The sequence below is a fragment of the Spodoptera frugiperda genome, chromosome 15 (assembly GCF_023101765.2).
Source record: "Spodoptera frugiperda isolate SF20-4 chromosome 15, AGI-APGP_CSIRO_Sfru_2.0, whole genome shotgun sequence".
Classification (NCBI taxonomy): domain Eukaryota; kingdom Metazoa; phylum Arthropoda; class Insecta; order Lepidoptera; family Noctuidae; genus Spodoptera; species Spodoptera frugiperda.
Genome location: NC_064226.1, coordinates 12,093,361 through 12,109,507, shown reverse-complemented (window position 1 = coordinate 12,109,507; position 16,147 = coordinate 12,093,361). Strand labels below are relative to the sequence as shown.

The 16,147-nt window shown below is 32.1% G+C and overlaps 1 protein-coding gene across 6 annotated transcripts in view; it reads left to right on the top strand.

Moving 5' to 3' along the window:
- The window catches only part of LOC118271946 (uncharacterized), a 147,022-nt gene that overhangs the window by 56,929 nt on the left and 73,946 nt on the right, over positions 1-16,147 (top strand). For 3 of the 6 annotated variants that reach the window (XM_050698931.1, XM_050698930.1, XM_035588243.2), the window contains exon 2: positions 15,401-15,548. In XM_050698931.1, the coding sequence (XP_050554888.1) occupies positions 15,401-15,548 (148 nt within the window). Of the gene's footprint in view, positions 1-421; positions 587-15,400; positions 15,549-16,147 lie in introns of those variants that run through there. The other 3 variants (XR_007706016.1, XM_035588219.2, XM_035588225.2) reach the window with 2 other exon arrangements.

Sequence of the window (16,147 nt, the reverse complement as noted above, 5' to 3'; positions counted from 1 at the left end):
GCCATACAAAGTCTCGGGGTACAGATCTTATATGAAAAAAAAATTATAAGGCTCACTGTTTCCTAACAGTGAGCCTTATAATAGCATAAATCTTTCTCAACATTCATAAAAACAAAAGTTTTTTTTTATTTCCGTCAATTATTATAATCATCAAACATCAACAACAACTAAACTCATATTAATTAACAGAAGCATGCGCTTGCGACAGTCAAGTTACGACACATCGCCGTCTCTTTCCATTGGTCAGACAAAAGTATTGCTCTCTCCTTCCCTCATATGAATAGCCGACACGCTGTCGGAGTGAGATTTGCCAACAAACTATGCAATTCGTTTCTAACGACTTCGTTAAGGCTAAAACCTGAAATTTTATGATAATTAGATTGCAATACAATGTTCTAATTAATAGTTGCCAGTGTCAGTAGATAGTGAGTGGTCGTGTGTATTGTGTGGATCTCTTGTAGTTTTTTTGGTGAAATTTCGAACGAAACCGAAAAATCCATTCGAAAATGGATTTACGGAACCACAAGTTGTTTAAGACGAATAAAAAGCCGAACTTGTCGCGGTCCTCGTCTGTGTCTACGCCAAGGTTTGTGTGTGTTTTTTTATGTTGTTTGTTGGTTTGTACTCGTTAATTAATAGTATTCGTAAGTAATTTGATTTCATTTTGTGATATTAATAATTTTGGTGTGTATTATAAATGTATGGTTAAAATAACTCTGACGTTAGATTTGTGATATCACAATCAAGTTTCCATATACTTAGTTATTGAGGACAAAAACAAACAACTAAAAGTGTATATTAGGCAGGAAAATCTTTAAAACAAAAATCGTCGAAAATCGTACTATGTTACGAAGGAAAATCGTATTAAATCACATACATAAAAATAGGCTAGCTTAAAAGCTATTACCTAAAGCATTAGATGAAAATTTGATGTCTTAAATCCTAAATGATATAATTGATCAGTATTCTAGAGACCCTATAAAGTGGCTTTCCTAATTACTGTTATAGTGAAACTCTCACTTTCTCTGCTTATGCCATAAGAGCAAATAAAAACTATCAAAGCATAAACCGTGAGGTATGCCCTCAGCAATGATAACTCCTTTTTATTTTTACCAAAATACTTTCATTTAGAACTCAACGCACTTAATTATCTTTGTTTGAAGAATTTACGTAACGACTTTTTTGATCTTTTTAATTAGACCCTGTTTCAAAGTAATTAAGGTTTTATTTTGCTTGTTGTAGGTATGCTTAGAATCATACTGTTTTTTGTACTTTTAATTTCAACCGCAGTCAATTGAATATCAGCTGATGTTATAATTTTATGAGGTCGATATAAAAACTAGTAAAAATCTATGTACTAAGCATAAGAATAGAATACGGAACAGTAGATAGTAAAAACTAAAATAAAAAATAAATTTTAAGTATTAACTCAAACCTTATTAAAACCTTAAATGGAGAAAAGCTTTACTAGTTAGTTTCGAGCCTACTGAGTAGGCTACACGACGTCACCGCGTTGCGCACGCTGCTTATGATGAAGAGTCCTTCTGTGATATTCTATTACGATAGATATTATAAGAATTATTAAAACCTCGTTTTGAAGTACTCCCTATTCACTTATTATTATCACCTGTACACATTAACTAAGCAAATCATTAAAGATTTTATTAGCATCTTTCAATACATCGTTATCCTACATGTAACACATTAATATTCCCAATAAATACATCATTTTAAAACAATGTTTTTATGTAGGTACCAAAACTTGTTTTGACACATGACATTAGACTAAAACGTCAAACTCGTTTCATCAGTTCACGATATAGTGTCGTGATTATTTTATTGAGAAAAAAGACTAGTTATTTGATAAAAATAAGGAGAATTTGTGGTTTTAACATAGGTGTACCTAGTGTTAATTTTTTGTAAGATAACGAAAGATTGCCTCTTTACAAGTGGGTATTAATTAATAGTGTTCGTTATTCCAATATTGAAATTGATTTTCTACTAACTGTCCTTATTCTAAATCATTTGCGGTTAGCACAATACGTTTTCTACTGCCAATTTAGACGCCAGCTTAACACAAACTCCTTTTTTCTTCTTCATTAATTCCGATAGATATTTTGTTGGAACCTCTCGTTAACTTAATTTACATACTAAATTGAAGACTTGATGGATAAGCAATAATTTGCTTCTCACAGAATAAAGGTATATAGCATACAATTAACAAAATATTGGTCTTATATGCACGTGTACCTTATATTTAAAGCTTAATCGTAAATCTAGTAAACGTACGTTATTTACAACTTAGATATTTAATACTCATCTCACACGAGTGAAGGACATTTCGTATTTAAATTAAAAAATGACGAGATCCTAAATGTTAAGGTTTAATATGATTAGCATAAGATGTAGCCATTGATTATAAATGATACAATATTGTGTGTGTTAAATGAAAAAATATTTTTAATTGATTATGGAGGCGACTTGTTTGATTGAACCGATTTATTTTGCTTAAAAGCATCTGTGATTTAGTGATATATGGAGCCAGGAAATTGTTACGTTAATTAATATTTTTAAAAGGTCAATAGCCATTAAGTAATTTCCAAATATAGAGGATGCTTTTTAGTAATAACTGCGTAGCCTACGCGTTTTTTCTTGTATAGAACTTGTGAAAACCCGAATGAGAACTTTAAAATTCAAAACACTAATTAATGGTGGCAGTTCTTATTTATTACTATTGATTTTTTCGTGACGTTTTCGTTATACGTTTTTAAATACACGCGTGCGTGTTACAAAAACGTCATGCGTCTATTTATGTCATATTATTGTATTAATTTTCATTTTAAATTTTTAATTCTTTATAATGGTATAAAAAGTATCAATAGATCGACATTTATTCTAAATTTAAAAAAGAAGGGCGGCCATTTTCGTTCTCTATTAAAAAAAAGAAAAGCGCGGTAAAACATTCACACTTCATGGCTAGGTTTACGACCTTGATGGTTGAATCTTTCCTTAATAAAAAATGTTCTCACAAGTATGTATGTTGTAACAATCGCTATTTGATTTTTGTATGAGTAAGTGCATTGGATTAACTAGCTTTATTCTGTGTATTTACCCGTGAACATACGATTTTATGGTAAATATTTAAACTATAAAAACATGGCAAACCTTTTTAGGTTAGATTAGTTATTTTAGACGTCCTGAGTCAGAGGTACCTAATTTGAGTTTAAATTCTCTCAATACTACATATCATACCATAAAAATATGAATTAGTTTAGCTTGATTTTATATTAATTTAGCTACTAAGATAATATAATAGTACTAAAATGTAATTTCAGACCTGTTTACCAAAAAATAATCAAAGATTTTCCTATTAAAATTTTTCTATCAAATATTTTCCTGTCAAATCAAATCACTTTAATGCACCCTGTTGTTTCACGTTGTACGATAAAACCACAATACACAAATGGACAAACAAACAGACCGTTTATTCTATTAGCATGGATGAATATCTTAATGCTTACTATGTTGAATAATTGTGTAATTGACGTGTAGCAATTACTTAGTTAAGAACTTCCATCCGTGATTAATGAGTTGTGGGCATTTGTTTAGCAGTAAGTTGATAGAAACCGTTTTGGCTAAGCTGTTTATTTATTTTTCAGCTAAATTATCATTTTTTATTTCTAAACTTGTGTTCATAAGTATCTGGGTTAGTTCAGCTTAATTAATGTTTTTCTCTCTAAAGAATACGTTTCACCGATTCCGAAAATATTGGGAAATGCTTTTTTAGTGTTCTCCTTTAGCACTCCTCCTAAGACAGACATTCATAACAAACCTCAGCTTTCTAAGTAGGTGTAGCTTTACACAAAATAATATTGCAGATTGCATAAAAACTAATAAATTAGCGTCTAAAAATAAACCATCATTCACATGCATTAATGACCTGAGAAATAAACATAAATAAATATTACTCAACCCACGATGGAAATGTCAAATGATGCATCAACGGATATTACTTAAGAATTGCGCGTTCAGTATGAATAATAATGATTTGTTCTATTCTACGCTACTTTCTGCTAGCAGCTTACCCAGACCTGTTCTAAATTTCATCCCGATCTCTTTTTTAAGGGGGAAAATCATCCAATGTCTTCTCCCGCCTTAGGCGAGGCGAGAGGGAGTGTCAGACTCTTACTGACTAAATACCACTCCGTTCCTACTCTTGCCCTTCTCCTGGTAAGCCCGCTAAATAGTCTGCAGCTCCGAATCATGTATCAGCCCTACTGGGTTTAATGGCTTTTTGAGGCGTTTTGACATGATTGAGTAACAAACATAAATACAAACTTTTGCATCTATAATATTAGTAAGATAAGATTGCTAATAATTCATTTGTCTTTGACCTTCTTGTTGATTTTCTAGTCAAAGATCTCAATAAAAATCGAAAACGTATCAATAAATCTAACCTTACTGCAATACAGCTAATAAAATGTATACTAGAATAAAGTTATAAAGATTCATTATTAAAACATAAAATAATAATGAATTCCCTATAAAAAATAATATATTAGGAAAAGCCGTAGTTTCTAGTCTGATAAGATCTGATTATAATCAGAAATTAATATAACGCAACTAGATTTACAGCCGTCAGTCCATGTTTATTTACGTTAACTGGTTATTACAAGCTGAAAGTTTAATAATAATAAAATGGCAAGTAACATATTTATTTTTCTCTAATAATAGAAGAAATATAGAAAACTCGAAGCTACACTATACATAGATTAAAACACTAAGCAGAGAAAAAAATGTTTCTCTAAAATATAGCATTAATTTGACAGGATCTTAAATGTTTATATAGCTTTTCCGTACCAAAGGACCAAAAAACATGGTCCTTTCGTTCTAATGAATAACTAACATTGGTTTAGCCTTAAAATACACAACTTAATACACTTTAACAGTTCTCACGCGTATTTGAGACAAAAAAAAATAAGTCCTGTCTGTACACACGGTTACACATCTAGCTATGCAGACCCAGTATAAGCTGATCGTCGAACGTGTGAAACAGTCATACAAAGCGAGTTCATGATACACTGGTATTGTCAAGCTTTGCGTGTAGTCGTACCAGCAATGTCCATTTTAGGCAGAAGTTACTTAGTTCTTAGGTTATAATTGCAGATTACGTGAACCGTATGTGTAGTCTAGTCACACAGTCTAGCCGTGCCTTATGTAGAAAATAATCAACGGAAACTCTATGAATTTTTAGGATATTTATTAAATGATTGAAGTATGTAAGAGTTTAGCGTTGAATGAAATTGTTTTAGTATCCGGTGCTTAGTTTTTGTTTAGGTCTTTAGTAATATTTGTCCTCTGTTGATGCTGTCTTGTAAAGGCCATTCAAAAGTGCACTCAAACAAATACCTTGATTATGTGTTATTTATTGAAATTGACTATGTCTATACGATTCTATAAAACCAAATAATTAGATATAAATAAGAACTATGTCAGTTATCCGACATATCTCTGCTTGACATTATTAGTACTAGTAAAATGAGGTACACAGATGCAAAACGTTTGATAGTCTAAACATTAAATACCATAATACTAATCTAGCTTAATACATTTCAATAACAAACCCTACTTCCTTGGATTAAAGATGAGTTTAGCGTCTTCTGCAAGTCAGATGTCAATCAACATATAATAAACTGACCCGGCCCTAATAGGGAGAAAGGAAATGACTGTGTGTCATATTTAAATGACAAATCTTCTTGGGATTCTACCAAAGATCAAAAACATTTGGTTCGCCAGCATCACATTTTTCTGAATATTTTTTTTATGTAACAGAAATTCCATCATCTGTATTCAAGAATAAAAAATACTATTCTTCTTATCCTACAATCACCCTTGACATTTACCTAGCTCCAAACTGTAATACCACGCACTTAATATAATTGGGCCCACGAGATTTGGGCCAAACGGATCACGCATAAAAATTTGCAAGATAAAGAATGTGATCTGATGGTAGCAAATGATAAGTACTGCTTAGTACGTAAATAGGTTTATAGCATTTTGTTGGCACAATGTATATTTGTGATTTTTGCAAGATTTATAAAGATATTGCGTTCAAATACGTGTGCAGTTGGAGTTACTCCATCTAGAAAAATAAATACACGAAAAGTTATTAAATAGAATAATATTTTAGTGGTCATGGAAGACTTAACAATTTAGAATCCTACTTTGTGTAGTACCTACTATACCGACCTATATGTGGTGTGATATCTAGTACAAACTCTGAATACATGTAACATTTCCTGATTTATCGATACTATATCCAGTATAGCCAGCTTTTTACCTATTCTTTCTAACTTTCCTCACAAAATTAAAATATCCACCACCAATTATAAACACCTAGATCACGTCCACAAAATCCTAAGCTAACCGTTCATAGAGTTCACAATCCTGACCTCAGAATTAAGAACGGAACCCTTACCATTCAGTTACATTCAGTACATTAGTCATGCAGAGTAAAACGATATGACTTGAATTATCCCGTTATGTACGATTGTACGCGTCTCTTGTCACATTTTTTATTTTTTATGACTCTGATTTTGCGATTTTATAAGCGATGCGCGAACTGATAAGCGATCTTTTTTGGCAAACCGTTTTTGTGACGGCTCACACTGTCATGTTGTAATGTTTGTTTTTGGAGATCATCAATCCATTTGTTGTTTTGTGACATGTGTCTTTATTAGTTGTTGTGATTGAATCGTCATTTAGTTAACTGTTTAATTTGTGGTTTGTGTAATTAAAGCATCATTATCAAGGGTGATTTTATGTAGGTATTCCAATTTTCTTTGCCTTTTATTTATAGCAGTTGAAAGTTTGTTGAATGATTATTTGCAAAATGTAGCCCTATTTATCGTTAGTTTGGCGCTATATATATATTTGCGGTTTAGGTATTTGGTCCTAAGGTCTTTAAGTCCTTTGAACCTTATTTTGTTCTCTTAAACTTATAGACATATTCAGGTTCGGTTACACTTATTTTATTTGCGGTTGCATTACACTTCAAAGCAATAAGGAAATAAAATACCGCAAACATTTGCCCCATTTAGTTTTTATCTCCAATTCAAGTCTACTTTTCTTGCTTTAAACTCTGTACATGAACCAGATTTTAAAATGTCTGACAATTGTTCTAACCTAAGTTTAAGTAGCTAACCAGACTCGTCTAGACGACATTTCGGCTACACTTTTATAGATAACATCTATCAAAGTAGGACATGCCATTGTGTGTTTTATTACCTTTTCTATTGAGCTGAAAATGGCATGAAATCATAGTGGGGTACTTTATGCAGTTTTTTATGAGATATGAACATGTTTCGTGTTGCTTTACTGTTTTTTGTTTGGCAGATTCCCTTATCAAGTGTTAGCGTAGGTGTCAGGAACACCATTCATAAAGTTAGAAAAAAAGGTTCTTCATTCATCTTTTTACCATAAACAAAAGAAAAAGCGCGTATAGGGCAAGTTTTAAAAACTAGTCGTTTTGGGAAAAACTTTAAGAATCTCTCCAACGATGCTTATAAACTAGAAGTGACTTACAGTATTAAAACTTTTCTGAAAAAACAAAATCCTTATAGAACAAATAACCTATCCTTAAATTTTTGGACATAACCAAAGAGTAAAGACACCATATCATATAGCTAGAAGCACAACTGCATTACAATAATGATCAGGTATTAAAACTATTACTAACACTACATTATGGAACTCCCACACTTAGACATAATGACCTTTTGCATTACGTAAGCGTGTGGGCTACCTACAAAGGTAGTTATTTAAAATACGTCAAAAGGTTAGTTACCTTCGTATGTTAGGTCGATCTGTCATATAAATAGCGTTAAAATATTTTTATGTAATATGGTACTAAAAGTCAGCTTCGGATACCTTCGGCAATAATCGGAAAAAGTTCGGTTAATTTGGTACACCATAAATAATTAATTAAATCTATAGCTCAAAACAATTAATTCCATAAATCCATCAACAACAAAATATCAATATTGACCGAAAGCGTATCTAAAACCCTTTAAGTAAAAGCGAGCCATTCAATTTTCAATACAGTAGGTAAACTATTAAACCTTTTATATAATATACCAGAAAACGAATACCAACTATCAAATACTCACACCATTTTCTAACATAAGTGAAAACAGTTCTATCACCGCGTCATAACAGCGATATTTAAATGACAAACATTAGCATACAACGGACCAAGACTATGTATAAACACATAACAAATACAACAAGTATCAATATGTTTTACGATGTACCGATCAGTTTGCACCGCCCTATGTAGACATTGTGAATATTGTGACACAGATTGGATAACTGGCCATAACGTAACATAACCAGGGGTTATATTGCCCAATATCTCACCGGACTTGCGTATAGTGCGTGTCTTTATAATGTGCACATACCGAAATGAAAAATATCCTTTACAATAAGTCACCAATTGGTATGAAATTTATTCCCTAATGATTGGAAAAACTATGAGGAAAATTTACAACAATTGAAATTTTTCAATGAACGATTTCATTATTAATTTTTTTCGGGTATAGAAAATAATTTTCAATTTTTCTTTCTATAAAATTAAACATAGAGGTCCTCAATTCGACATGTCCTCATTATAAAGACTCATTCTATATAAGTCTATCTATAATGTATTGTCGTATCTAGACAATCGATTTAAATGATTCGTAGGTCTGTGGTGCAATTTGTTATGATTTATTATTTGAATTTTTAGTGCTTAGGGCGATGACCGCGCAATAAAATTAATGTTAGATTTATTGGTGGCATTTTAGATGTTGTAATGCATATTGTCAGTCATTATACTTACTGTATTTTCTAAAGGTTATTATGTCGCGTGTGTTTTTATTTAAACTCTACTACTTACTACCTATCATCTTCATAATATCATCTTCATACTTATACCTATCCTATAATATCATCTGCATCTTAACATTATTTCACGTCAAAATACGAAATATTATATTTAACCGAATATTTTCCTGTTACCATTGATTTGAGGAAAAATCGTTCAAGATTTCGCTACCAGTTTCTCTATAAAATCTATCCAACCGCGAAAGTAGTAAGAAAGCCTAGTATTATTTATTATTTAAACCTAGATTATAGATAGCCCAGCCCATATTTCTAACAATTTGTTTAGCTACGTGGGTGTGGCTCTTTGTATTCAATCTAAGAGACTGCCGTTTCTAACAGGTAGGCGCCCACGCGAGTCGATTATCGATCATTAAATCGATATGCGGTGACATTGAAATCGAATAGTGCATGTGTATCGCTTAGCGGTTTTCTCTTGATGAGCTGAATATTGATTGGTGCTCATGATCTGCGTTAATGATTCTACAAGAAGACTGTCGTTTAGTTATTTATTTACATCATTAGTCTTTTCTAATGTCAGCTTTCCAATGTTTGTATAAGTAACCCAAAAATAGTGAATAATGTGTCTAAAATATACGCCTAACTTTCTCAACATTGACGATTCATACAAATGGTCAGTATACTCAATAATTAGCAACATCACGAATGGTTAAGACACAATAATGAGCACAGGTCACGTCAAAAATAATTCTCTAGGTATACAAATTGTGAAAACATGTTTTGTCAAACAATAAAGAGTCTTTAAAAGGGGACGCATCAAATTGTCAATAGAAGAAACTTTTAAAATGGCTGTGATGAAAAGACTAGACTTTTAGGACGCAGAAACAAACTATTATCACTTTTAGTGCTCTTAACATAAGGTTGAAAACAAATGTTATATTTAAGAAACATACAGTGACGAAAGGACCAAACTCAAAGGACCAAAAGCCAAACTATTACAAACTTTAACACACATAGCATAAAGTAGAAAATAACTTTAACACCATACCTAGTAACTGAGATGTCCTCTTTGTTTTTAAAACATAATAGAGACACGTAATTAGAATCGCAACCACGTTGTAATTTGACTTGGAAAACAGTTTACAAGAATGTGAACTATACAATTTCTACTGACTTTTTAACTGTACATTTTGTAATGCGTCAGTAACTGTAATAAGTTGTGTTATGTCTACAATTGTATTAACTGTGTCATTGGTCTATGACTACTGTCCTCCAAGTTTGGACTCAGCTGACCGATATTAGTTCCAAATCCTCTAATTTTCATTACTATCTATAGATGACTTAATTAATATCAGCAGCAAATTACACTTCAAATCCAGACCATTAAGGTCTAAAATTAAAATAGTGTCAAATAAAAAGCAGTCAGATATATTTTTGTGCTCATAACATACACACCTACTGTCGTAAAACTCGATACAGTCGGAATGTGGTCTAATTTTTTTGTCGTTTACTATCAGACAGAACTACTATATAAACTAGTTACAACTAAATTAATGTCTTAATATGAATTTAAAATGTAATGTATACCAAATCACTTTTTCAACATATCAGCCATTATTTATGACTTCCAACGAATTTGGTCCTAAGTGCCACAATTATAATTTTAATACCAAAAATGGAGGAGACCAAATTGAGAGCAGATTATATTTTGCAAATAAGGTTCTGTTATATCATTCTTGTGAGTAATTAGGCAGTAAAAGTAAGTATTACTTACGATGTAATGAAATTTAATTGCTTATTTATATTATACAATACTGTCTGTGTACCAAATTTCATTAAATCCGTTTAGTAGTTGAAAACCTAATTTAAAAAAATATAATTTTCCAATAAATACTCACGAAGTTTTGGCACAAGGGGTAAAAAATCACAACTTTAATTTACCAAAAAGACAGGCAGAGCTAAAACAAAAACTAATATATTATTCAAGTAAATAAATAGGCCTCTCAGAAATAAACCAGCCAAACAAAACCGTATAGAAACGGCAAAATAAAAAAAAACAAAACACAACTTACACCTTAAAAGAAAACAATAGTGACGTAACACTAAACTAAACTATAAAATGTAATCTAACATATTATATTATGATGAAATCACACCTATCAATCAAGTCGGTAAAATACAGGAGAGCATCGCATTTGTCTCTCGTAAATAACAATTACCTGTAACGATAGCGAGTCAACAAACTATCAGGCGATTACATCATGGCGCGTGCTATCCAGATGTAAAGGAAATAGGGTTGTCTGTTTATCCTTTGATAGTTACTTTAATATAATTATCGTCTAGTAATAATAAAAAAGAATAAAGATTGTCTAGTTCATTGGACTCTATACATTTCTGAGGTCAACTCATGTTCCGAGTAAGCTTTGATTAAATTTTCTTCAAAATTAGGATTTTTTTAATAATAGCTCTTTTTTTATTTTGTCTTCGAATAAATTTAGATTTAGAATGAATCAAAATAAAAAATAAAATCGATCTTTATACCAATTACTCTTTTCAAAGGTATTTTACAGCTTAATTAAATTAATTTCGATACTTATAATCTTGAGGTACTAATTAAAGAAATCAGTTTTCCAAGCGTTGTTGTACAACCCTAAATGTACCGTAGTAATTGCGCCTGCGCGGGGATGCCTTCACGTATGTAAAAAGAAAATAAAAGTGTAAACCTGTTCCGCTAAGAGACTCCCGTAATGACTAGCTCTAGCGGTTAGCGGGACTCGATATCGATAGTGAACATCGATAGAAAAATCGTTAAAATAATCGATTATTCGCCCTTAACCTTTGAATATATTTTTGTCATAAATCAATCAGAATAATTGCTCTATTTTACGTCAAAAGGAACGCGGAAATAATTTATTATGCTATGGTTTAAATTACGCATGTAGTTTAAATATGACAAGTTTCTATTTACCATAAGTAATTACATAGGTATGTTGTGTACTTAAATATTGACTTGTGTAATTACACATGTTAAATATTGGGCAAATTGTTACGTACAGTTTTTTTTTTTTTTTTGTTGAGACCATCACTAATTGCAGACTACGTGAAATGTCAAAACTATGTAGCGAACAAAAACACACGTACTTACTAATATTTTTGTATGTTACGAAGTTTGAGTATGTACCAATCATAGCTACAAGTACTCATAAATCCAGGACTGTGGGGGACCGTGGGGATGAGGATGACCTTGCGGGTTATCAAGGGCTCAAGTTCCACGCAGGAGAAGTCATTTGAAAAAAATCAGCCCTTAAAAAATTTGCCTGTTAACTATATACACGTACCTAAATTTGGCTTATATTAATTAAAAAAAAAAACATAATAATACTTTTGTACGTCTGCGTACGCTGCTCTTGATGATGAGTCCCTCTGTGACTCGAAACTAGTAGAGCTATTCTCTATTAATATACGCGAGTAAAGTGTGATTTTTAGTTAATTTAGTATGTATGTTGTATCCGAAATAACTATTTTACTATTCAATAAATCAATCCTTCTATCGATGTTTCGAAATCGATAAGTTCTCGATCACAGCACTCATCTCTCAAGCATTCAACTTTCAATATGGGTCAGCGTGCTGTAAACGGGTCCTGTGACGTGTACAGGTGTAACGTTTTATGATCAGTCTTTACGATGTATTATGTCAGAAGTGTGCATTTTTATACTTAAAGACGTATTTTAAACGTGCATTTTGTTATACGGTTTTGAGAAAGCTTTCAGTAGTCATAGGTAGAAAAATGATTCGATAGAAAATAGACTATAAAATCTAAGATAATTAAACATTAAATAGCTTGTTTTGTTTGCCTTAGTAGTACTCATATCACAAAACTTAATATAAATAGCCGTGGTTTGAGTGTAAATAGTTAAGAAATAGATAAGTATTCTCCACATTTTCTTCGTAAGATAAGCATTAGAAACGTTAAAGTACGAAACTAACTTGAATTCAAGATAGAAGTGGTTGAATACCACTGCGAATCAAGCACGCGACTCGTTCAACGACTGGACAAGAATGCTAAAGCGCGTGCGTTGCATTCGATAAAAGTTAACAGTAATTTGTTTACAAAGGTTTTATAACATAACAAAAACAGGTCTACATTCAGCAAAACGTTAACATTTTCACTCTTTTATATTAAGAATTTACAAAACGTCATACGAAATGTCACCGCCATTTTGAAAAAAACGCGCGCAAATTGAGTTCTTTTTGACAGTTCGTATTCATTTGTTTTTTTTTTCAAATTAAGAACAGCACTAGTATTGTATTCAAACAGTTTCAATATACATTTTATCATGTCGAATCGGACCAGATATAAATCGATACGAATCGATAACATTTCCTTCTGTTATTCGGAGCGTTGCATGTGCCGTATTTCAGAATCGCTCGAGATCGGACAACAAACGTATCTAGATCGGATGTCGTAACAGGCATTGCGATATTTATTTAGAGCAATGTAAATCAAGTGTGAAAGTACTGACCCACTGACTGTACGAACTTAAGGTTCATTTTTACTGCATAAGCGGAGCCTTTGTCGCAAATGTTGTTCTTTGCTAAAAGGATAGTTTAAAACATTGACTTTACGTAAGATCCGAGTAAGTAGGAAAGTTTTAATACTCTCGCGAAGAGAATTTGAGTTAACAACAAAATGCTCTTACTGAAAGGTAACAAAGATTCTGATAACCTCAAAACGCATTCTACGGGCTAAATCAAGTACGACCAATAGACATTTATCAAACGCAATAAACATAAAACAGTACAAGCATGAGATAATAAAATCAACACTAAAAGTTAAATTGCATCCTAAATGACATCAAACAACTTTGAAATTAGAGAAAATCGTGTAAAGAAAACTTCGTAACTTTCGACTTTCCAGCCATTGATATTAATGGACTCTAAAATAGATGTGGTCTATTAAATGGGTTTACCCGATATTTTACGATAAAGAAAGTGCGTAAACGATAAATGGCTAACAATCCATATCGCCAGTAATTGGGTTTAAAAGTTGCAAAGATAATACGCACAAAAAGTTATAAAATACATTATATAATGCAATAGCCGAAGACAGCAACAATATCCCACAAAATATTTTATTAAATACCATTTAAATATCGACAATCATTAAATTGAAGTCGTCGATAAAGATAACTTGCGAATCAAAACTTCAACTAAAATAAAAGACGATCCAAAATCTCAAGTCCTAAGTGAGATTAAAACAAACATGGTGGGTATCAAATGAATGGGAGGAACAGACGGAGGCGATCGTTAGACACGGACCGCGAGCCCCAATGTCGAACCCAATGCCACACATTGTTAGCTGTCGGAAGGAAGCGAACGAACCGACGCTTTGTGTACTGTTAAGAACCTACGATAAGATGGTGGAATGTGTTGATGGAGAAATTAGGTTCTTGTGTGTTTTTAATAATAAAAAACATCAAAAACATGAACATGAGTATGCCACTCATAAGAACAAATAAATAAGAATGAATGTGTCGTGAATCTGAATGACTTGTTTTTGAATGAGTCGATAGCGAGAGTGAATGAAAGAAGAAATAATGGCTATTGTCTATATGGTCAGTGCCAAATCTGATGATGATATTGAGTATTGAAGTCTGTAAAGAAAAGTGTAAAGATGATGATGTATGATAGTGAATGACGAAAATCGACAATAAACAAACAAATAATGAGTCAGAAGATAAACGTAACCTATTATTATTGGATTGCAAAGGTTTCACAAAGGAAGAACAAACAAAACCTATTTATTCAAAGGTATAATAAGATATAATCTGACCAATGAACAAATCTATTGATAGATATTGTAAAAACCAATAAGCATAAAAATACTCTAAGTATGACTACACAAAAAATGCTCCACGTAACCGAGTTCCGCATCTTTGAAGTGTTAGAAAAACAGGTTAACTCGTTGAACTTTTATCTTTGTACGCAAAGTACTTAGCTGATTAAACATATGACAATTCATCACGCTCCCTTGAATACAAACGTCGATTATAAGCATAAATTGACATTAAAACAAGACTCTATCTTCTTAATAGACTATCATTATCTATGAATGGACATCAATAAGGAATCAAATGTATACAAACATGAATGCCAATATTAGCTTTCGCCACACCTCTTGTTTCATAACAGTGTTATGTATAATTGTATTCATCGATAGAAAGTCAACAATTGTATCATTTGTATCACTGATCATAATACTTGATGTTACAAAGAATTGGTTCCGTTTTATTCAAAAATATCAAAAGTCATCACAATATTTCCGTGAATTTACATAATGTGTTGGTCAATTTTGTTTAAATAATTCCATTCTATTTTTAATTCATGTGTAAATATGTTGAAGCATTGCACATATTATATTATTAGCATAAATACTTCAGTATTTGTTATTTTAGTATTTAAATGAAGCCAAGCCTTTTTTGTTCAATAAGTTTTAATAAATATTTTTTGTTGTTTCAGCCTAATCCCGTTTGAGACGGCAGTGGGTGGCGAGATGGTGTCACGACGTCGAATACTTTCGCGTTCCCGCGACGACCTTACACAGGCGTTCGCAGCGCCCGTAGAAGAAGAGGAGGATGTATGGTATCAAAAGGATAAACTCTATAAGGTAAGATATCAATCACATAATAAGATTGCTAAGCGAATTAAATTAGGATGGTCCTAGTATAGACCTCGGGGAACTCCTTGAATCTGTAGTTTTTGCTTATAATATGAACATTAAATTAGATATGTACATTGGTTAATTCAGTATTTTCTTAAATCCTCTTTTTGTTAATAATAGTATTTTATTGGCTATAGAGTAAGAATTTATAGCTCCATTCTGAAGATGTTACGAACGTGAGGTTGCATCGACTGTTGAAATATGCCTGTCTGTTTCCCCACTATTGCAATGTGAATTTGAATAATAATGTGATAGATTGACTATCGCAAGACATAAACTCACATAAATTGATTAAAAATCGTATATCTCACACATGTTAAAAAAATTTTACCGCACTGAAATCAAAAGTAAAATATAATCACGAAGTTACAAATAATAATAATAATAAGTCCGCAAGGCAGCTAAGTCCGCAAGGCAGCTTGTGGCGAGCTGTTGGGCAGTGGCGACCCCACGGACCTGACTCCCGGGAGAGGCCCTATTTTTTAACTCCGGTTAGTACTCGACTATCCGGAGTGGCCTCTCCTACCTCACTCTTGCCTTAATCG